Here is a 24,533-nt window from a genome sequence, read left to right as displayed (position 1 = left end):
TATTAAATATTTTAATTAATAAGTTAAAATTTTATATAAGTTTATATATATAAAATAATATAAATATAAATATGAATATAATAATTATAGATAGTGGTTTAATTGTATAATTATTATGTAATGAAAATTTATTTTATATTAAAATAATGATGTGTTTTTTATTAAATTTATTTCTGAATCGGTTCATCTAGAGTAGGAGTCACTGACACCATGAATTGGATAATTGTAGGGTTTGGGGTCTAGGGTTTAAGATTTAGGCATCAATCATCAAATATTAATAATCAAGAATGAGGCATCAATCATTAAACACCAAACATTAAGCATTAAGCATTAAGTATCAAACATCAAGCATATAACAAAGATCGCACAGTTCGCACTATACTTAGGTTTTTTTCATTTACTTACTTAAGTATTTCTGAATTTAAGAGAAAAATAAGAATGTGATATTTTATTTTGTGTTGTGTCGTGTATATAATAACATATATAAGTTTTTAGTTAGAATTGTTTTTTTAAATAAAAATAATTTTTAAGTTATTTAATTTAATAAATATTTTAATTACTTAGTTAAAAATTTATTTAAATTTATATATATAATATAATATAAATATAAATATGAATATAATAATTATAGATAGTGGTTTAATTATATAATTATTAAGTAATGAAAATTTATTTTTATTAATATAATGATGTGTTTTTTTATAAAATCTATTTCTGAACCGGTTCATCTAGAGTAGGAGTTATTGAAAGCATGGGTTGGATAATTGTAGTGTTTTAGATTTAGAGTTTAATGTTTAGCATCAATCATCAAATATTAATAATCAAGAATGAGACATCAAGCATTAAACACCCAACATCAAGCATTAAAAATTAAGCATCAACCATTAAGCATCAAGTATCAAGCATGAAACATCAAGCAACAAGCAAAGATCGCACAGTTCGCACTTCACTTAGTTTTTTTTCATTTACTTACTTAAGTATTTCTGAATTTAAGAGAAAAATAAGAATGTGATATTTTATTTTGTGTTGTGTCGTGCATATTATAACAAATATAAGTTTTTAGTTTGAATTGTTTTTTTAAAATAAAAATAATTTTTATGTTATTTAATTTAATAAATATTTTAATTAATAAGTTAAAATTTTATATAAGTTTATATATATATAGTATAATATAAATATAAATATGAATATAATAATTATATATAGTGGTTTAATTATATAATTATTATGTTATGAAAATTTATTTATATTAAAATAATGATGTGTTTTTTATTAAATTTATTTTTGAACCGGTTCATCTAGAGTAGGAGTCACTGAAAGCATAAATTGAATAGTTGTAGGGTTTGGAGTTTAGGGTTTAGAGTTTAGACATCAATCATCAAATATTAATAATCAAGAATGAGGCATTAAGCATTAAGCATTAAGCACCAAACATAAAGCATTAAGCATCAAGTATAAGGCATCAAGCATATGCAAAGATCACACATTTCGCACTTCACTTAGGTTTTTTTTTTTCATTTACTTACTAAAGTATTTCTGAATTTAAGAGAAAAATAAGAATGTGATATTTTTATTTTGTTTTGTGTCGTGCATATAATAACATATATAAGTTTATAGTTTGTATTTTTTTTAAATAAAATTAATTTTTAAATTATATAATTTAATAAATATTTTAATTACTAAGTTAAAATTTTATATAAATTTATATATATAGTATAATATAAATATAAATATGAATATAATAATTATAGATAGTGGTTTAATTATATAATTATTATGTAATGAAAATTTATTTTTTATTAAAATAATGATGTGTTTTTTATTAAATATATTTCTCAACCGGTTCATCTATAGTAGGAGTCATTGAAAGCATCGGTTGGATAGTTGTAGGGTTTGGGGTTTAGGGTTTAGGGTTTATGCATCAATCATCAAATATTAATAATCAAGAATGAGACATCAAGCATTAAGCACCAAACATCAAGCTTCAAACATTAAGCATCAAGTATCAAGCATCAAGCAACAAGAAAAGATCGCACAATTCGCACTTCATTTAGGTTTTTTTTCATTTACTTACTTAAGTATTTATGAATTTAAGAGAAAAATAAGAATGTGATATTTTATTTTGTGTTGTGTCATGCATATAATAACAAATATGAGTTTTTAGTTTGGATTCTTTTTTAAAAATAAAAATAAATTATAAGTTATTTAATTATTAAATATTTTAATTAATAAGTTAAAATTTTATATAAGTTTATATATATAAAATAATATAAATATAAATATGAATATAATAATTATAGATAGTGGTTTAATTGTATAATTATTATGTAATGAAAATTTATTTTATATTAAAATAATGATGTGTTTTTTATTAAATTTATTTCTGAATCGGTTCATCTAGAGTAGGAGTCACTGACACCATGAATTGGATAATTGTAGGGTTTGGGGTCTAGGGTTTAAGATTTAGGCATCAATCATCAAATATTAATAATCAAGAATGAGGCATCAAGCATTAAACACCAAACATTAAGCATTAAGCATTAAGTATCAAACATCAAGCATATAACAAAGATCGCACAGTTCGCACTATACTTAGGTTTTTTTCATTTACTTACTTAAGTATTCCTGAATTTAAGAGAAAAATAAGAATGTGATATTTTATTTTGTGTTGTGTCGTGTATATAATAACATATATAAGTTTTTAGTTAGAATTGTTTTTTTAAATAAAAATAATTTTTAAGTTATTTAATTTAATAAATATTTTAATTACTAAGTTAAAAATTTATTTAAATTTATATATATAATATAATATAAATATAAATATGAATATAATAATTATAGATAGTGGTTTAATTATATAATTATTAAGTAATGAAAATTTATTTTTATTAATATAATGATGTGTTTTTTTATAAAATCTATTTCTGAACCGGTTCATCTAGAGTAGGAGTTATTGAAAGCATGGGTTGGATAATTGTAGTGTTTTAGATTTAGAGTTTAATGTTTAGCATCAATCATCAAATATTAATAATCAAGAATGAGGCATCAAGCATTAAACACCCAACATCAAGCATTAAAAATTAAGCATCAACCATTAAGCATCAAGTATCAAGCATGAAACATCAAGCAACAAGCAAAGATCGCACAGTTCGCACTTCACTTAGTTTTTTTTCATTTACTTACTTAAGTATTTCTGAATTTAAGAGAAAAATAAGAATGTGATATTTTATTTTGTGTTGTGTCGTGCATATTATAACAAATATAAGTTTTTAGTTTGAATTGTTTTTTTAAAATAAAAATAATTTTTATGTTATTTAATTTAATAAATATTTTAATTAATAAGTTAAAATTTTATATAAGTTTATATATATATAGTATAATATAAATATAAATATGAATATAATAATTATATATAGTGGTTTAATTATATAATTATTATGTAATGAAAATTTATTTATATTAAAATAATGATGTGTTTTTTATTAAATTTATTTTTGAACCGGTTCATCTAGAGTAGGAGTCACTGAAAGCATAAATTGAATAGTTGTAGGGTTTGGAGTTTAGGGTTTAGAGTTTAGACATCAATCATCAAATATTAATAATCAAGAATGAGGCATTAAGCATTAAGCATTAAGCACCAAACATAAAGCATTAAGCATCAAGTATAAGGCATCAAGCATATAGCAAAGATCACACATTTCGCACTTCACTTAGGTTTTTTTTTTTCATTTACTTACTAATGTATTTCTGAATTTAAGAGAAAAATAAGAATGTGATATTTTTATTTTGTTTTGTGTCGTGCATATAATAACATATATAAATTTTTAGTTTGGATTTTTTTTAAATAAAATTAATTTTTAAATTATATAATTTAATAAATATTTTAATTACTAAGTTAAAATTTTATATAAATTTATATATATAGTATAATATAAATATAAATATGAATATAATAATTATAGATAGTGGTTTAATTATATAATTATTATGTAATGAAAATTTATTTTTTATTAAAATAATGATGTGTTTTTTATTAAATCTATTTCTGAACCGGTTCATCTATAGTAGGAGTCATTGAAAACATCGGTTGGATAGTTGTAGGGTTTGGGGTTTAGGGTTTAGGGTTTATGCATCAATCATCAAATATTAATAATCAAGAATGAGGCATCAAGCATTAAGCACCAAACATCAAGCTTCAAACATTAAGCATCAAGTATCAAGCATCAAGCAACAAGAAAAGATCGCACAATTCGCACTTCATTTAGGTTTTTTTTATTTACTTACTTAAGTATTTATGAATTTAAGAGAAAAATAAGAATGTGATATTTATTTTGTGTTGTGTCGTGCATATAATAACAAATATGAGTTTTTAGTTTGGATTCTTTTTTTAAAATAAAAATAATTTATAAGTTATTTAATTATTAAAAATTTTAATTAATAAGTTAAAATTTTATATAAGTTTATATATATAGTATAATATAAATATAAATATGAATATAATAATTATAGATAGTGGTTTAATTATATAATTATTATGTAATGAAAATTTATTTATATTAAAATAATGATGTGTTTTTTATTAAATTTATTTTTGAACCGGTTCATCTAGAGTAGGAGTCACTGAAAGCATAAATTGAATAGTTGTAGGGTTTGGAGTTTAGGGTTTAGAGTTTAGACATCAATCATCAAATATTAATAATCAAGAATGAGGCATTAAACATTAAGCACCAAACATAAAGCATTAAAAATTAAGCATCAAGCATTAAACATCAAGTATCAAGCATGAAACATCAAGCATCAAACAAAGATCGCACAGTTCACACTTCACTTAGTTTTTTTTCATTTACTTACTTAAGTATTTCTGAATTTAAAAGAAAAATAAGAATGTGATATTTTATTTTGTGTTGTGTCGTGCATATATTAACAAATATAAGTTTTTAGTTTGGATTGTTTTTTTTTAAATACAAATAATTTTTAAGTTATTTAATTTCATAAATATTTTAATTAATAAGTTAAAAATTTATATAAGTTTATATACATATAGTATAATATAAATATAAATATGAATATAATAATTATAGATAGTGGTTTAATTATATAATTATTATGTAATGAAAATTTATTTATATTAAAATAATGATGTGTTTTTTATTAAATTTATTTTTGAACCGGTTCATCTAGAGTAGGAGTCACTGAAAGCATGAATTGAATAGTTACAGGGTTTGGGGTTTAGGGTTTAAAGTTTAGACATCAATCATCAAATATTAATAATCAAGAATTAGGCATCAAGCATTAAGCACCAAACATAAAGCATTAAGCATCAAGTATAAGGCATCAAACATATAACAAAGATCACACATTTCGCACTTCACTTAGGTTTTTTTTTCATTTACTTACTTAAGTATTTCCGAATTTATGAGAAAAATAAGAATGTGATATTTTTATTTTGTTTTGTGTCGTGCATATAATAACATATATAAGTTTTTAGTTTGGATTTTTTTTAAAATAAAATTAATTTTTAAATTATATAATTTAATAAATATTTATTTACTAAGTTAAAATTTTATATAAATTTATATATATAGTATACTATAAATATAAATATGAATATAATAATTATAGATAGTGGTTTAATTATATAATTATTATGTAATGAAAATTTATTTTATATTAAAATAATGATGTGTATTTTATTAAATCTATTTCTAAACCGGTTCATCTTGAGTAGGAATCACTGAAAGCGTGGGTTGAATAGTTGTAGGGTTTGGGGTTTAGGGTTTATGCATCAATCATCAAATATTAATAATCAAGAATGAGGCATAAGAACAAGATGAATGTTCAGAAATAAACTCAATGAAGACGGTTTATTTACAAGGAACAAAACCCGGCTAGTGGCTCAAGGATACAAATAGGAAGAAGGCATTGATTTTGATGAATCATTTGCTCTTGTGGCTAGATTTGAAGCTATTAGAACATTCTTGGCATTTGCGGCTTTTAAAATTTTTAAAGTTTTTCAAATAGATTTTCAAATAGCCTTTCTAAACGGTAAACTAAGTGAATAGTTATACGTTGATCAACCTCTCGATTTTAAGAATCCTGAACTAATAAGTCATGTATACCGACTTGACAAAGCCCTTTATGGTTTATAACAGGCTCCAAGAGCCTGGTATGATACCTTAACCAAATTCCTGTTTAATCACAAATTCACAATAGGTTCGGTTGACAAAACACTTTTTAAATTTGAGAAAAAAGAACACATTCTATTTGTTCAAATATATGTGGATGATGTCATCTTTGGTTCAACCGATCCTATGTTATGTAACAAATTCTCAAAGTTAATGACTGACAGATTTGAGATAAGTATGATAGGGGGATTGAGTTTCTTCCTAGGTCTGCAGGTTCGGCAAATTGACACCGGTACATTCATCAGCCAACCCAAATACACAGCCGAACTACTTTAGAAATTTGGAGTGGACACTTGTGCCGAAGCGCCTACTCTGATGAGCTCATCACTAAAACTGGATAAAGATGAGGACGGTCAAGCGGTAGATATAACAACATATCGAGGAATCATCGGCTCACTCCTATATCTAACGGCCAGCAGACCGGACATTCTGTTCGCGGTCGGAGTATGCGGAAGATTCCAAGCCAATCCAAAGCAATCACATTATACCGCGGCTAAAAGGATTATGAAATATCTGAAAGGGACTCAAGACGTGGGACTATGGTATCCAAAAGACTCAACTTTCAATCTAATAAGTTACTCTGATGCAGACTATGCAGGCTGCAAAATTGACCGAAAGAGTACAAGCAGAACATGCCAATTTCTAGGAGACCGGCTTGTCTCCTGGTATAGCAAAAAGAAAACATCAGTTTCCACTTCAACCGTAGTGGCAGAGTACCTAGCAGTCGGAAGCTGTTGTGCTCAACTCCTCTAGATCCAACAACAACTAAGGGATTTCGGTATCACTACCGAAGAATCTCCAATCTTTTTGTGACAACACCAGTGCAATAGCGATTGCATACAATCCAGTGTTGCACTCAAGAACAAAGCATATTGATATTAGACACCACTTCATCCGAGAACACGTCCAGTAGAAACACATCCGGCTGGTGTACGTCTCAACCGAACAACAAGTGGCTGACATTTTCACCAAGCCGCTACAGGAAGATAAGTTTTCTTATTTCAAAAATATCTTGGGACTTACTGATAGTAAATAGCTTATACCTCAAATGATATTGCATGTTCTCCAAAAATATTAACTTTTCTAAAAAACCGGGGGATGAGCTCATGGAGAAACTCTCTTTTCTCAAGCCATACCTCAATAGGAAATTAAACATTCATACATGCTAACCGGAAAGATGTCTCTAGTTAAGCTTGAAAAATTCACACTGCCAAATCACATTCAAATATATTGGGCGGTTCAAATGACTTGGTAAAACAGATAGTTTACTCCAAAGCTGAACAAATGTCGTCTTGGCTCGACACTTCTTCACACCAGAATAAGCTACCTCAATAAAATTAGTCATGGAAAGCTAACCAATAAAATGCATCATGATCTCGGTAACTGAATTTATCCGGCTAGCTTGGGACAGCTGACCGCCGTTTTATGCATGCTTTGATGATTATACCTATAAAAAATTAAAACAGTTTATACCTGAATCAAAGTGACGACACGTGTCCATCATTGAAAGAGGAAGACTAACATCCTTCCATATTTTTAAAACCATAATGAAAATATTTTTGTCATCATTACTTTGTCATTGGAAACACACATTATACACTTACACAAGTTAACTTCATAATAATTGCAAAATGACAATTTAAGCATGCTTACCATCGGCCAGCTATATAAGTAGTCAATCTAATCCAACTTCAAAACACTATTCAAAAACACTATTCAAAATCTCTAAGAAAAACTCTCTAAAAATGCCTTGCTCTCTCTCCAAAAAGGTTCTGCTAGCCGATTTCGAATCGGTAGCTAACTTAGAGGACACCGAAGTCCGATGCATCTTCGGAGCTCTTGAGAGCACCAGTCTGAGGAGGTTCTTAGAGAACCGATATGCCATTAACTACTCCTTAGTTAATGTGTTTTTCGACACAACAAGAGTGATACATCTAGAAGTCATCCTTGCTCAAAACTATGGAAAACCATTCATCTTCAGTTCGACAGATTTCGCAAATTTTTGCCAGCTGCCAACCGAAGGTGTCACTGACCTGATCTACTCCCCGTTGTTCATCGAAGAGATGACACACCACTTCTCCGACTCTATGACCCCGGTCAAGACCTGGGGACCCAAGAGCCTTCTCGCTAACGAATACCAAGTTCTTAGAGAGATTTTGAGCAAATCCATCATGTCCAGGGACAAGTCCCAAACCTGCACCTAACGCATCTTCGAGATGATGATGGCAATCACCGAAGGAACGAGGGTGAATTGGTCGAGGATCATCTTCGACAACCTGAAGGAGCTAATTCTCTCCGATAAAACCGGTTACGCTCCACAGCTAAGTGGTTTGTTCAACTATTTCAACAACTATCACGGCTCAGGTATCATTCTCCACCCGAACCAGTTGTTTACAAAGGAACGGATTTAGGAGATGATCGACAAGTGGGACAAGGCAAAGGCCATGAACCCAGTAGTCGGGCCATCCCACTATTAATCTTCCTTTGATTCTTAACCAACCAACGAACCTCTCTAGCTTCTTATTTTTCTCTTTCATTACTGAACCGGTAATTTTGTTGTACTACCGGTTCGGTATATTATCACTTTAATGACAAAAATCTCTTTCCTTTTTCGGCTCAGTTTTAGGATATAAAAACCATACAGTTTGAAAAATATCCTAAAACTAATAATTTCAAAAATCCTTTTTGGGAACAGACATATTCAATAACCAAAAGGCGTGCCTAGTCCGGATAGACTAGTAAGCCTACATCGTACAACTCCAAAAATATTATTCTCTTGAAAAGGCATCAAGCATTTATAGACAATACATAAACGGTCAGATTTTTCAAAATATTCTCATTAAATGCCTCCTAACCGCATACACTATATAAAGACATCACTCCCCTTCAAACAAATCACACTTTGAAAGTATCTCTCTCTCTATAATTTTTAACCTGCATCTCTATATCTCAGCTTTTCCACTTGCCTCTCAAAATGAATGCTGAAATCCGAAACTCCATTATTGTTGACTTCGAATCCGTTCTTGACAACAGACTCAGCAATGTTCTGGTCGAACGTTGGATCTATTCTGGTCAACAAACATTCCTTGAAGGATCGGACACCATTCTCGAAGAGGAGGTGCACGAGTTCTTCAACAATGCACAAGTGGGGGATGATGGCAGCATCACCACCTTCATTGACTATGAGTTCTACCGGTTCACTGAAGAGTCGTTCGCAGATCTTTTCAACCTTCCAATAGAAGGGTTTTATGATTTCCTACTCCTCTGGTTGAAGTCAATGAGCGCTATGCACACATCTTTTCTGGCAACAGACATAAGGTTGGATGCTGCGGTCTGAAAGATGACCTAGCTCCTCATTTCCAGATCCTCCAAGACTTGATCCAGCGGTGAATCCTTGGACGAATGACGAATCATAATTACACTACTCTCCCATAAATTGGGCCACTCTCATCTTCAACTGCCTGAAGGGACATATCACGACTCCCAAAAAAATAATCAGCTTCGCTCCCCAAATCTCGGTACATTCGTTCTGTCATTCCAAATCTCGGACCAGGAATCCTGGTAGGCGCGACAAACACGTTGACCAGCGATATGCTGGAAAACTGAATTGCAAGAATCGAAAGCCGGACCGATTACACCATGGAGGATTGGACATTGAAGATGGACGAAATGAACCTTCGTCGCCGATAAAATTTTCATTGTACCAACTCATTTCCAGTAATCGCGGTCATTTTGTTATACGACCGGGTGACCACTTCATTTATCATTATTATCGACTTAATTCAAAAATCTCTCACTCTTTCTAACTATTCCGGCTCAACATCACATTTTCCGGCTAAACATAAAATTTTCGGCTTAACATAAAATTCTGGCTTAACATTAAAACTTGGTTAAACTTCAAAAATCAAAACCGCCAACAATTTACCGCCCCTAGTTTACCGCTCAAATTTACCACCCTAATTTACCGCCAACAATTACCGCAGTAACTTTTAGAGGGAAGTTTTGGCGCCAAAACTCGGAACGACGTGACGGTTCTGTTTCTTAACCATCAAGAAACCGCCTCTTATATAAATCAAAAGTTGATCCATTATTCATTCCACACTCTCTCTCTCTAAAAATTTTAAAAGCACTCTTGCATCTAAATCCTCAAGATCATCTTCACTCTTTCTTTCTAACTACAATGGGACGAGATAAAGCACTCTTCACCTATATTTTGCAGGTCGACTACAACGACATCGAGGAAATGGAACCAATGAATACAAAGCCTTGATCGGATCTCTGAAGGACTCGGGTTTGGAGACCTTACTGAATGGCCCCTTCGTTCTTCATCAAGATGAAGTTGTGGAGTTTTTGAACAAGGCAAGACTGAGGAAACGAGTCATCACTGCCACCGTATGCGGAACAACATTTGAGATCAACGAAGAATTATTTGCTAAAACTCTTGGTCTGCCCAGTGAGGGAAGAGATTTTCAAACGGGTCTATCAAAAGCCGACTCTGAGGCGGTTCGGGTGACAATTTCGAAAGACGCGGCTGACTTGGTGGACCACACCAGCAAAAAGAGTAAACTGAAGTCGGAGTTCCAATGGCTAATGGATATAATCTCCATATCCCTACAAGGAAAAGGAGGAAATTTCGACAATATGACCCAGCTAAAACTTGAAATGATGATCGGTATAGTCCGAGGTGACAAAATTGTCTAGGCCGGAGTGCTATTCGAGCAACTATACGAAGTGGTTGTTGGGACAAAGGATCGGGTTCAAGCCTACGCTATGCCGATCGGGAAAATTCTTCAATATTTACATATCCAAATCGGTGAAGGTACACCTCTATCTAACTCCAAGATTATGAATGCTGAACATGCAAGGACCCAGATCAAAAAAACGGACAAGGAAAGAGCTCCAAGGGCCAAGGTTTCTAAAGAGGCCAGACCGGTTGTCCCTGAGGACGAAGATCCTAAAGAAGCCGAACCAAATGGTAAGGCCAAGCAAACCGTGGTAAAAGAGACAAAGGGGAGAATTAAGAGTACGACGAAGAAAACCAGAAAGCCGACTGCAAAGAAAACTGCCAGTAAGTCTCCCGAGTTCGAAAGAACTCCATCTCCTCGACCATCTCCTCGTCCATCCGATCCGGCTCAACTCCCGCCATCCAGTTCGGGCATGGGAGCAACTCCAATCAACGTAGTAATTCCAATCATGGTTCATGATTCTCCGGACAAAGAGAAGAACGAAGCAAAAAAAGTCGTGTCCTCAAAACCGTCAAAATCATCTGCAAGTAAAGCCGGGAAATCCCCTATCAAAGGAGCATCTGCTCACATGGTTAGTACCCCCAATCCATCTAATAATCATGATTCTAGAAAATCTCCGGTCAAGTAGACTAAGGAAGTCCATGAAAGGACTTTGGACTTAATAAATAAAATTGTCGATGATGTCAATCGGGTTACTGAGACCGAGGTGACAAGCCTGCTCAATCAAACCGGTCAGACTAATGATGTCAACCGGACGAATGAAGATGACAAGGCCAAAGAGAAGGCCGGCACAGAAAAAGAGGGAGAGAATATAGACTCTCCGGTACAAGAGGGCAGCTGCAATGTCGAAAATTCAACTAGTCCGGTTATCAACGAGGAGCCGGAACAACAAGAAACAATATCGGATCTTGAAACTCCGGTCTCTCAACAAGAGGTGGACAACATGTTTAAACACTTTCTCAGTATGCTGGAAGAAGTGGCTGAAGTAATAACTCGTCCGTATTACAATTGGTGTAGAATGAGAAGTGAAGTCACTTTTCGGAACCTGCTTCCCAGCTATTCCGAAAATAAGCACATGACGAACCTGGTGGCCATGGAGGATGAAATATTTGATCTGGCCAAAACCGACTGCGTTCCGATAGCTTTGGCAAGAGCAAGGCTGGTCGACGATAATGCAAGACTTATAGCGTTGACTAAGGCACTAAATGAAACTCAGGGGGAATCGACTGTGGTTAAGAAGAAGTTAGTGGAAAGATTTGAAAAGATGAAGGAGGATCTCATAACCGACATCTCACGTCTGGAGGAGGAAACAAACAAACACTTCAACGACTGCTTTTTAAAACCCGAGGATTACCAGAGTAAACCGATTTATGAAGTCGGTGAATCATCCAAGTGGACCGGTCATCCTACCTCTCCATCCGGAAAATCCCCAAGTAAGTCCATTCCTCATACTAACTCTAAAGAAACAAACATAGCCGGTCAAGAGGAACCGAAAATAGCTATGTCGGTTCATTCCCAATTCCCTGAGAAAAATCAAGAGGTTGATCACCTTTCCGGAAATATTAAGGGCCTCATTGATAATGCGGTCGACATTTCAATGAGCAAGTGGCACGCCGTCACGGAATCCAGAACCGCCACTCTTAACTCTGAACTACTTGAGTCGGTCAAAGCAAGAGTTGAGTCGTCAACCGTCCCGCTGCTAGAGATGATGCAAGTCATAGCGGCTCAGATTGAGAAATAAACAAAAACAAAAACGGTCACTACTCAAGAGCAGATTCTAGCCGATGCGGAAACGACCCTTCGAATCCAAGCCGAAGAAGAACAAAAAGAGCTACTGAGAAAAGAGCTTGAAGAAAAAGACTTTCAGGTAGCACACATAAAATGCATGAGGAAGAAGAGGCCCAACAGAAGGAGACCGAACCGGTTAAAGCTGAGAAAACAGCCGGAATGGTGACAAGGGGTCGGAAAAATAAAAGAAAGATAATTGTCGAACTGCTATTTGGGTGGAACAAAGTGGTCTTCAAGCTCCTCCACCGGATAACCATACTTTCAACCCTCTCGCTGATGAAGAAGAAGAGGATGTTAATCCTCTAAAACCAAGGAAAAGGAAAGCTGCACCGAGTCCATCCGCTCTTTCAAGAAGTCAGAGAACAGCAACCGTTCCTCCGACTCGACCACTTAGACCGGCAGGCGGATTCTTTAACTTCAACCGATTCCCTTCCCAAAGAACAAATCTCGTCACTAGATGGTGCATGGATGCGGATAGGAGAGAAAGAGAATCGCAAGAGGAAGAGGAGGCAAAGCTCAAGGAAAAAGAACAGGGGGACCTTCGAATCCTTGAACTCCGGCTTTAATTATTTTATTTACAGTGCACTAAAACTGTTATGATCGGGGACGCCCTTGGAGGACCGGGGTGTTTCCGGTTTCAGGAAGGGTGGCCTCTTACAACACACACAACACTTTGGTGATAGTCCGGTTAGAGACTAAAACCGTTCTCAGTACTACACAAACTGTCACAGACTTTTGAACCGGGTTCAAGGGCGAAAATGTCTGTTTAAATTTGAAGCAACGTATGCGACTTTAGATGATGTTTTAGAAGGAGTCAGTTTTATGGATATAAATGGGCCGGTTTACAGAGTACGATTCGTTTGAGGTTAGGTTAAGTAAGAAAGCGAAAGAAAGAACACGAGACAAGGATTTTTATGGATGTTCGGAGCAAACCCTCCTACGTCACCCCTTCTTCTCAGGTTATGAGAAGGATCTCCACTAACTTTTATAATTACAACAACACTGTCGGTCGAGCCCAACTCCGCTACTCGCCGGTTACACCAACTCACACTTTGATGTAATACAACAACTCAACACAACACGATACAGAAAGCTTCCGGTTTTAGACACACCGGTTTTGGAATATAGGAGTTTATCTCTCGAACTTAATGCTTTTATGATTTGCTTTTCGTAATCGGTAACTTGCATTAAATGAAGACGATTCGTCTTCCTTTTATAGCTGAGAAGAGCCAACGGTCACTTTTCTTCTCTCTCCTCTAGATTGGTTGATCATTATCATGCCGGTGCAGAGAGGTTGCTTGCACGCTTCACCTTCCTCAACACTTGGCAGTCATGCAGGCAGCTCTGAGTGTAAGATGACATAATCGGTTTTCAGATTCGGACACGTGTTGGACATGCACCTCAGGTTGTCAACATCAAAGCAATAAAGCATCATTGCTTTCCTCGCATGCTTCCGATCGGATCTGATCTTCTTTTATTCTTTCAAGACACGTCTGTTTCGTCATGTTACGTCACTCTTGAAGTTTGAATTTTCCGGTTTTGTCTCTTGTGCAGTATGATTCGGCTGGTATATGAATTTGTCTTTGTTGACCGGTCGCTTGAGAGAGTGAAAACCGGTTCCTCTGATCTTTGACTTGAACACTTGAAACCGGTTTCTTTTGAGGAGTTTCAGCAACCGGTTAATGATGCCCCAACCGGTTCATACGATTTGATTTGTACCTGCACATGAAAGTTAACAACTGTTTAGTTTGTCTAGCCGGTTCCAAAAATTAACTTACTTAATTTTTCTATCAATTTCTTCCTTTTTGATTATTTAGAATAAATATTCAAAACTTGTAATGTGTGGCCGGTTTAAAATTAATCTACTTAATTTTTCTATCAAAAACTATGTTTCTTTGTTTCAGTTATAACTTTAGTTTCTATATATATATAATATTATCCCGTCTTATTATACTGGTTTTGATAATTTTCGGATAAAAACATCAAAAAGGGAGAAATTGATAAACTTTTTCAAAAACCGGCCAACACTTACAAGTTTTGAATATTTATTCTAAATAATTAAAAAGGGAGAAATTGTTAGAAAAATTAAGTAAGTTAATTTTAAACCGGCCAACACTTACAAGTTTTTAATATTTATTCTAAATAATCAAAAAGGGAGAAATTGTTAGAAAAATTAAGTAAGTTAATTTTAACCGGACAAAAGAACTTAACCGGTCTCAATGTCTCATTTGCAGGTAACCGCACCGGACCGGTCAAGATACCCTACATCAAAGAGATCCGGACAATCAAAGAAGAAAAGTCTTAGTCTTTAAACCGGATCGGCTCAAATGAAAAAAAAATCGGATGAAACACTCTTTCCGGCTAGCTCAAAAAGAATTCGAAGATTTTAAGGCAAACATTCAAATCGATGAAATCTATGATAGATGATGTAAGGAATCCCTTGAATGATGAACCTAAGAAGGATCTGTGATCCGAGTCAGATGCATGCAACAAAAGTAATGATGATTAAATGTTCCAAGATCTCTAACAAATCTCTAAAACAGGCGACCGACTAATGCATGTCTGCCATGTGTCCAAAATGGCAAAGCGTGCACGCCACCTGAACCTGATCGAAACGGCTTCCAGCGACCAATCTCCTGGAGAGAGAAAAGATGATCGTTGTCATCTTTTCACTATAAAACGAAGTCGAAGCGTCTCCGAAGAAAAGAGAGAGAGAAACAGTGAAAAGAAATCTTATGCGCGACCTTGAATAGTGATTGAAATTTCCGAATTTGTCTTTCATTCTGTGTATTTACAAATCGATAAAAGTGTATTACAAATACTGTGTGAGTATTGTAAAGTGAACGACGAGCAGTAAATAAGACTCGATCGTATTGTGTTGTTTAATATTCCTTAGTGAATATCCTTCTCACTATTTGTGAAGAAGGGGTGACGTATGAGAGTTTGCTCCGAACATCCATAAAAATCTGTGTCTAGTGTTCTTCCTCTTTATTTTTTCGGCTTACTACCATCAACTGAACCGAAACACCTAAATATCTCAACCGAACTAATTCATAACTTCCTTAACCGAACCGGTTCTCTCCTTAAACCGACTCCTTCTAAACACCTTCCAAACCTAATCGTGTACGTTGCTTCAGATTGAAACGGACATTTCCGCACTTGAACTCGGTTCAAGAGTCTGTGACAATCTGTGTAGTGTTAAGAGAGGTTCTAGTCTTTAACCGGATTAGTTTCAATTTGTGTTGCGTTGTAAGCGATTACCGATTAGCCAGACCCCGGTCCCTTATCGGCCATCCCGATCCTAACAATTTTTATTAAATTTATTTCTAAATCGGTTCATCTAGAGTAGGAGTCACTAAAAGAATGGATTGGATAGTTATAGGGTTTGGGGTTTAGGGTTTAAGGTTTAGCCATCAATCATCAAATATAAATAATCAAGAATGAGGCATCAAGCATTAAGCATTAAGCACCAAACATCAAACATTAAACATTAATCATCAAGCATCATGTATCAAGCATCAAGCAAAGATCGCACAATTCACACTTCACTTAGGTTTTTTTTTTTTTCAAATACTTACTTAAGTATTTCTAAATTTAAGAGAAAAATAAGAATGTGATATTTTATTTTGTGTTGTGTCGTGTATATAATAACAAATATAATTTTTAGTTTGGATTATTTTTTTAAAATAAAATAAATTTTAAGTTATTTAATCTAATAAATATTTTAATCACTAAGTTAAATATTTATATAAATTTATTTATATAGTATAATATAAATATAAATATGAATATAATAATTATAGATAGTGGTTTAATTATATAATTATTATGTAATGAAAATTTATTTTATATTAAAATAATGATGTGTTTATTATTAAATTTATTTTTGAACCGGTTCATCTAGAGTAGGAGTCAATGAAAGCATATGTTAGATAATTGTAGGGTTTGGGGTTTAGGGTTTAGGATTTATGTATCAATCATCAAATATTAATAATCAAGAATGAGGCATCAAGAATAAGGCATCAAGAATAAGGCATCAAGCATTAAGTACCAAACATCAAGCATTAAGCATCAATTATCAAGCATCAAGCATCAATCAAAGATCGCACAGTTCACACTTCACTTAGATTTTTTTCATTTACTTACTTAAGTATTTCTGAATTTAAGAAAAAATAAGAATGTGATATTTTATTTAGTATTGTTTCGTGCATAATAACAAATATATATTTTTAGTTTGGATTGTTTTTTTAAAATAAAAATAATTTTTAATTTATTTAATTTAATAAATATTTTAATAACCAAGTTAAATATTTATATATATTTATATATATAGTATAATATAAATATAAATATGAATATAATAATTATAGATAGTGCTTTAATTATATAATTATTATATAATGAAAATTTATTTTATATTAAAATAATTATGTGTTTTTTATTAAATCTATTTCTGAACCGGTAAATCTAGAGTAGAGTCACTGAAAGCATGGATTGAATAGTTATAAGGTTTGGGATTTAGGGTTTATACATTAATCATCGAATATTAGTAATCAAGAATGAAGCATCAAGAATAAGGCATCAAGAAATAAGCACAAAAATCAAGCATTAAGCATCAAATATCAAGCATCAAATATCAAGCATCAATCAAAGTTCGCATAGTTCGCACTTCACTTAGTTTTTTTTTTATTTACTTACTTAAGTATTTCTGAATTTTAGAGAAAAATAAAAATATGATATTTTATTTTGTGTTGTGTCGTGCATATAATAACATATATAAGTTTTTAGTTTGAATTGTTTTTTTTAAAATAAAAATAATTTTTAAGTTATTTAATTTAATAAATATTTTAATTACTAAGTTAAAAATTTATATAAATTTATATATATAGTATAATATAAATATAAATATGAATATAATAATTATAGATAGTGATTTAATTATATAATTATTATGTAATGAATTATTTTTATTAAAATAATGATGTGTTTTTTATTAAATCTATTTCTAAACCGGTTCATCTAGAGTAGGAGTCACTGAAAACATAGATTAGATAGTTGTAGGGTTTGGAGTTTGGAGTTTAGGGTTTAGAGTTTAGACATCAATCATCAAATAGTTTTTTTTGGGGAAAATAATCATCAAATATTAATAATCAAGAATGAGGCATCAAGCACAAAATATCAAGCATTAAGTATTAAGCATTAAGTTTTTCCAAAAAAAAAGTATTAGGCATTAAGCATTAAACATAAGTATCAAGTATCAAGCATGAAGCATCAAGCAAAGATCGCACATTTCACAATTCACTTAGGGTTTTTTTTCATTTACTTACTTAAGTATTTCTGAATTTAAGAGAAAAATAATTTTAGAAAAATTAAGTAGGTTAATTTTAACTAGCGTAAGAACTTAATTACTCTCAACTTAAACCGGCTAGAGAATATACCAAATTAATCCGGATCTAAATGATCAAGTCATGATCAAGAGGAACCGGCTTCAACATCTCAACCCGACCAGCTAGCAAGAAAGTTCTCAATTCCAGCGGATCATATTACGAAAAGTTCAACCGGAAACTTCGAAATATAAGATGAAATAATATGACGAGATAGATGCTTCTTGGGAAAATGCAAAAAGATAAGATCCAGATCAGAAGCATGCCATAAAAACAATGATGATCTGCTTATCCAAGATCCGAAGCAAAATCTGAATCAGACAGTCGGAACGTGCATGCTTGCCATGTGTCCAAAACTGCAAGCCGCTCAAGTCATTAATACCTGATCGGTGCATGCATGCTTGCCAAGTGTTAGAAAGTTGAAACGTGCACGCAACATATCTGAACCGCCGTGGCTTCAAAATGACCAATCCTACGGAGAGAGAAGAAAATGACCGTTAGGACATTATTCACTATAAAAGGAAGTCGAAGGGACTTCATTTAATACGGTTCTAAATTATTTAAGAGAGATAAAAGAAATCTCACGCGCGATTCTAAATAATTGTTTCAATTACTAAAAGCGTTGTTATTGTATTGAGTTATTTGTATTACATCAGAGTGAAGTGGTGTAACCGACGAGTAGCGATTAAGGCTTGTCCGACATTGTGTGTGTGTTGTAACATTCAAGTTAGTGGAGATCCTTCTCATAATCCGAGAAGAAGGGGTGACGTAGGAGGATTTGCACCGAACATCCATAAAAAATCTTGTCTCGTGTCATTTTCTTTATTTCGGCTTACTTACATACAAACCGAACTATCACTTATTTCAAACCAAACCGAAACATAATCATCTTTATTAATCAAACCGGTCCATCTATTCTCTCTAACCGATCTCTTACAAAATAACAACCAAAGTCTTGTGTGTTGCTTTAAGCTGAAACAGACATTTCCGCCCTTGAACCCGGTTCGAGAGTCTGTGACAGTTTGCATAGTGTTAAGAAGCGGTTTTAGTCTTTAACCGGACTATCACCAACTAGTGTGTGTGTATTGTGTTGTTGTAAGCGTTCTCCCTTAAGAAACCGGAACCCCGGTCTTATAAGGACGATCTCGATCCTAACAAGTGGTATCAAAGCGAGGTTCTTAACACTCAAGCAACCGAAGAAGATGGGAAGCATGACCCACAGCGACAAGCCACCGATGCTAAACAGGGAAGCGTTTAGCAGCTGGAAGAAACTGATGTATCTACATCTGATTACGCTGGATGATGAGATGAGCAGAGTTCTGAAGGAAGGACCGATAAGGATCAACAAGGAGATAGATTCATTGACGACTGAAGATCGAAGAAGTAACCTGGACAACCATTGCATGAGACACATTTATAAAGCCATAGATGACAACACACTGAACAAAATCTCAGATTGTCAAAATGCAAAGGAAGCTTGGGAAACGATCATTCAGATCAATGAAGGAAATGAAAGAACAAAAGAAAACAAAATCTTAGTGGCAACTCAAAAATATGAGAACATCAGGATGAAACCGGGAGAAAACATTAAAGAGTTCAGCAACCGGTTCACCGGTGTGGTCAACGAGTTACAAACACTCGAAAAAAGATACGACAACCGGGAGATACTCATCAAAGCCTTAAGATCACTACCGAGCACATGGGATATCAAGACCATGGTGTTGAGGGAGTCAAGCAACCTCGGGCAGATGAAGCTGCATGATGTGTTTGAGGATCTGAAAGCATACGAGTTCGAGATAAAGTCTCTGATCAAAGACAAAGCATCAACGTCAACCGCAACAAGAGCTCTAGTTACATCGGTGGAACCGGCGGTCCACGTATAAACCGTTCCGGCTCCCGTTAAAAACGCTGACCAGATTAGTGAAGACGTGATGGCGATGCTAGCACAGAAATTCGAGAGATTCATGAAGAAGAATCAACCACCATCGAACAACAGTTTCAATTATAACTATATTGATAAATCTAATAAAATATGTTATAACTGAGATGGTTTTGGACATTTCAGGTCGGAATGCTGGAAACCGAGAAGAGACGACCGAAAACCGGGAAACAACTACCAAAACAACAACTATCAAGGTAACAGTTATTAGGGTAACAACTATCAAGGAAACGACTACCGGAGGAATGACAACCAAAGAAACGATTACCGAAGAAACGGAAACCAGCAAGCTGATGAAGGAAAAGAAATACAAAACGCATTCATCGCATCCGATGGTGGAAGCGAATGGGCATATTCCGACAACGAAAATGATGAAGAAAGAGTAACATGCTTCATGGCAAACGAAGAAGAGGTATTTGATTTCTCTTCTAATGAATTTACTAAGGAAGATCTGATTTCTGCACTCAACGAAATGGTCGCTGAGTTCAGAAACATATCTGCATATATACCGACTCGGTTAGAACATGAAACCGGAGAGTCAAGTGGTACCGCCGGTGAGCCATGCGAAACCATGTTATATGAACCGACTGGACTATCCTTAGAAAATGAGGAGGCAGTTCAACCGACAACCGAAGAAAATGAACGAACACAATATATTAGGGCTGCTTAGGAAAGATCCCGTGAAGCCGTAAATCAGATGTGCAAATATAAAAGGCACCCTAAATGTAAATTTGGTATTGGATGCAAAGAAAACAAATCTGCCAAATCAAACAACTCTAATGGGATGAAACTCACAAAAGACAATCTTTCTTTTGTAAGATTTATCAAGAGCTCTTCAACCAACAGTGAGGCAGAAACTGTCCTAAAATCGGAACTAAAATATGTAAGTCCAACTGACTCGGAGAAATGGCTTCATCCTGAGAGAAGGAAAGCCAACCGGTCAGGAGACAAACAAACCAAAACACGCCTACCTAAAACCAATCAAAAATCTTCATCACCACGTCACAAGGCACTGTTAGGCAAACAAGAGGCTAAAACAAACATTATTAAAACCATTACCGGGAAAGTGATCCGACTTATTCAATTCTGGATCCCAAAGGGACTAATTAACCACGGACCCAACTGAATGTGGGTACCAGAAAGGTGTAAATATTTCTTTTTTACAGGTTAGAAGAAGCAACCGTCTAAGAAACTCAGAGTGGTATCTCGACAGCGGTTGTTCAAGACACATGACCGACAATAGTGGACTACTAACCGACATCATTTATGAAACCGGAGCAATAATCACCTTTGGTGACAACTCAGAAGGTAGAACCGTGGGCAAGGGTAAGATTGTCCATGGTAACCTGTTTATAAATAATGTATTGTTGGTAGAAAATTTGCATTTCAATCTGTTAAGCATTAGTCAAATGTGCGATATATGATACACGGTTGAGTTTCATAAAAATGCATCTTTGGTTAAAAATTATCAAGGTGATACATTACTAACCGGAAACCGGATAGGGAATATTTACAAAGTTGATTGGAAAACTAAGATTGAAAATCTTGTATGTATGATAGCTGGAAATGATCCAAACTGGCTTTGGCATAAACCGCTAAACCATTTGAATTTTAAAACAATAAACTTCATATGTTCAAGGGAATTAGTTCACGGTTTTCCAAATGTCAAATTTTCAAAAGACAAAGTATGTGTTGCATGACAAATGGGTAAACAAATAAAATCTTCTTTTAAAAGTAAGGAAAACTATCAATCCGAACGATGTTTAGAACTTTTGCATATGGATCTGTTTGGTCCGATTAGGGTAACAAGCATATGAGGCATGCAATATACTATGGTAGTAGTTGATGACTATTCTAAATTTACTTGGGTAACATTTATGGCTTCCAAAAATCAAGCAACTCCAAACCTAATTAAATTGATTTTAAGGATACAAAATGAAAAATCCATTCGGGTAAACAAAATCAGGAGTGATAGAGGAACCAAATTTACAAATAGTAATTTAACTACTTTTCTTGATGATTTTGGCATTAGGCACGAGTTTTCTAGTGCTAGAACTCCTAAAAAAAAAGGCCTGGCTGAGAGAAGAAATTGAACTCTCAAGGAAGCCGCGAGGTCAATGATAGCCGATTCGGGTGTTGCTCAAAAGTTTTGGGCTGAAGCTATCAACACCGCATGTTATACTCAAAACCGGTCTCTAGTCACTAAACGATTTTCTAAAACCCCTTTTGAAATATACTATGACAGAATTCCTAACATCCGGTATTTTAGGATTTTTGGTAGTAAATGCTATGTTCACATCAACGACAAAACTTATTTGACCGCATTTGATGCTAAATTCGATGAATGAATAATGTTGGGATATTCAGTCCTAAGCAAAGCATATAGAATTTATAATACTAGAACTTTATCGGTTGAAGAAACATCTCACGTTGTTTTTGATGAATCGGTTGAACGAAATACCGCATTACCCTTCGACCTTCACAACAGAATGGATAATTTCAATATCTATTCTGATGATGAAGATAAGGTTCCGGTTTACAGACGTTTTGTCAATGATCAAGCGGTTGATGCTGAACCTCAGCCTGATCAAGCTGCCTCACCACAGAAAGGTGACTCTTCAGTTTCAACTAAAGAAATCGGTCGATCTGACTTTGTTCAGCCTACCGATCAGTCTAACCTTAATCAGCCAACCGAACGGTTGGAAAACACGTCTCGGATAAATCTCAGAAGGAATAAGAATCATCCTCTTGAACTAGTAATAGGTAACATCTCATCGTCCGCCCGAACTAGGCAACAAAATTTGGAACACTATGAAAACTCAGTTTTCATATCACAAATTGAGCCGAAAAAGGTGGATGAAGCATTACTAGATCCCGATTGGATCTTAGCAATGCAAGAGAAACTAAATGAGTTTGAGATAAATAAAGTCTGGTACTTAATTCCTAGACCGAAATACAAACCGGTAATAGGAACACAATGGGTATTCAGAAATAAACTCAATGAAGACAGTTTAGTTACGAGGAACAAGGCCCGGTTAGTGGCTCAAGGCTATAAACAGGAAGAAGACGTTGATTTTGAAGAATCATTTGCTCTTATAGCTAGACTTGAGGCCATTAGAATATTTCTAGCATTTGCAGCTTTCAAAAATTTCAAAGTTTTTCAATTGGATGTTAAAAGCGCTTTTCTAAATGGTGAAATAAATGAAGAGGTGTACGTTAATCAACCTCCAGGTTTTAAAAATCCAGAACACAAATCATGTTTACCGGCTAAACAAAGCCCTTTACGGTTTGAAACAGGCTCCAAGAGCCTGGTATGACACATTAACCAAATTCTTATTTGATCACAAGTTTACAATAGGTTCGGTTGATAAAACTCTTTTCAAATTTGAGAAAAAGGAACACATACTACTTGTTCAAATTTATGTTGATGATATCATTTTCGGATCAACCGATCCAAAATTATGTGATAAATTTTCAAAAATAATGACTGACAAATTTCAAACGAGTATGATGGGAGAACTGAGTTTCTTCCTAGGACTTCAGGTCAAACAGATCGAAACCGGAACATTCATAATCCAGGTAAAGTACACAGCAGAACTATTGAAGAAATTTGGAATGAACACATGTGTTGAGGCGGCTACACCGATGAGTTCCTCCGTAAAGCTAGACAAAAATGAGGATGGTCAAGTCGTTCACATCACAGCATATCGAGGAATCATTGGGTCATTACTTTATCTAACAGTCAGCCGACCGGACATTCTGTTCGCGGTCGGAGTATGCGGAATATTTCAAACCAATCCGAAATAATCACACTATACCGCGGCTAAAAGGATTCTAAAATATTTGAAAGGGACTCAAGATGTGGGACTTTGGTACCCAAAATATTCAAGTTTCAATCTCATAAGCTACTCAGATGCAGACTAAGCAGGCTGCAAAATCGATCGAAAGAGTACAAGTGGAACTTGCCAGTTTCTAGGAGATCGGCTAGTCTCCTGGAACAACAAAAAACAAACATCAGTTGCAACATCAACCGTAGAGGCAGAGTACCTAGCAGCCGGAAGCTGATGTGCACAACTCCTCTGGATCCAACAACAACTAAGGGACTTTAGCGTGATTGCTAAAGAGTCGCCAATATTCTGTGACAATACCAGTAAAATAGCGAACACATATAACCCGGTGTTGCACTCAAGAACAAAACACATTGACATAAGACATCATTTTATCCGGGAGCATGTACAATAGAAACACATCCGGGTGGAGTATGTCTCAACTGAACAGCAAGTGGCCGACATCTTCACCAAACCGCTACAGGAAGCTAAGTTCTCTTATTTCAGAAACATTCTAGGACTTACTAATAGCAAACAACTCATGCCATATACATAACTGCATGCTTTCAAAATACATCATCATGAAAAACCGGGGTATGTGTTTAGGGAGAAGCTCTCGCTTCTCAAACCGTACTTTAATAGGACATTAAACATTCAAGGATGCT

The 24,533-nt window shown here is 34.2% G+C and overlaps 1 protein-coding gene across 1 annotated transcript; it reads left to right on the top strand.

Annotated features, from left to right (window-relative positions):
- The first annotated feature begins 11,030 nt into the window (after window positions 1-11,030).
- LOC124913262 lies at window positions 11,031-12,671 on the top strand. Its single transcript, XM_047453857.1, has 2 exons — window positions 11,031-11,501; window positions 11,559-12,671. Exons 1-2 carry the CDS (start codon window positions 11,031-11,033, stop codon window positions 12,669-12,671), a joined length of 1,584 nt encoding a protein of 527 aa, XP_047309813.1.
- The last annotated feature ends 11,862 nt before the right edge of the window (window positions 12,672-24,533 follow it).

The sequence above is a fragment of the Impatiens glandulifera genome, chromosome 8 (assembly GCF_907164915.1).
Source record: "Impatiens glandulifera chromosome 8, dImpGla2.1, whole genome shotgun sequence".
Classification (NCBI taxonomy): domain Eukaryota; kingdom Viridiplantae; phylum Streptophyta; class Magnoliopsida; order Ericales; family Balsaminaceae; genus Impatiens; species Impatiens glandulifera.
The sequence above is the reverse complement of the archived record's forward strand: the minus strand, read 5'-3'. Positions and strand labels throughout refer to the sequence as shown.

Excerpts from the sequence above, each read along its gene's own strand:
- LOC124913262 (XM_047453857.1), top strand. The coding sequence starts at position 11,031 with ATGAATGCTGAACATGCAAGGACCCAGATCAAAAAAACGGACAAGGAA. Across the intron at positions 11,502-11,558 it reads AAGGAGCATCTGCTCACATG|ACTAAGGAAGTCCATGAAAG; the intron begins GTTAGTACCCCC and ends CCGGTCAAGTAG.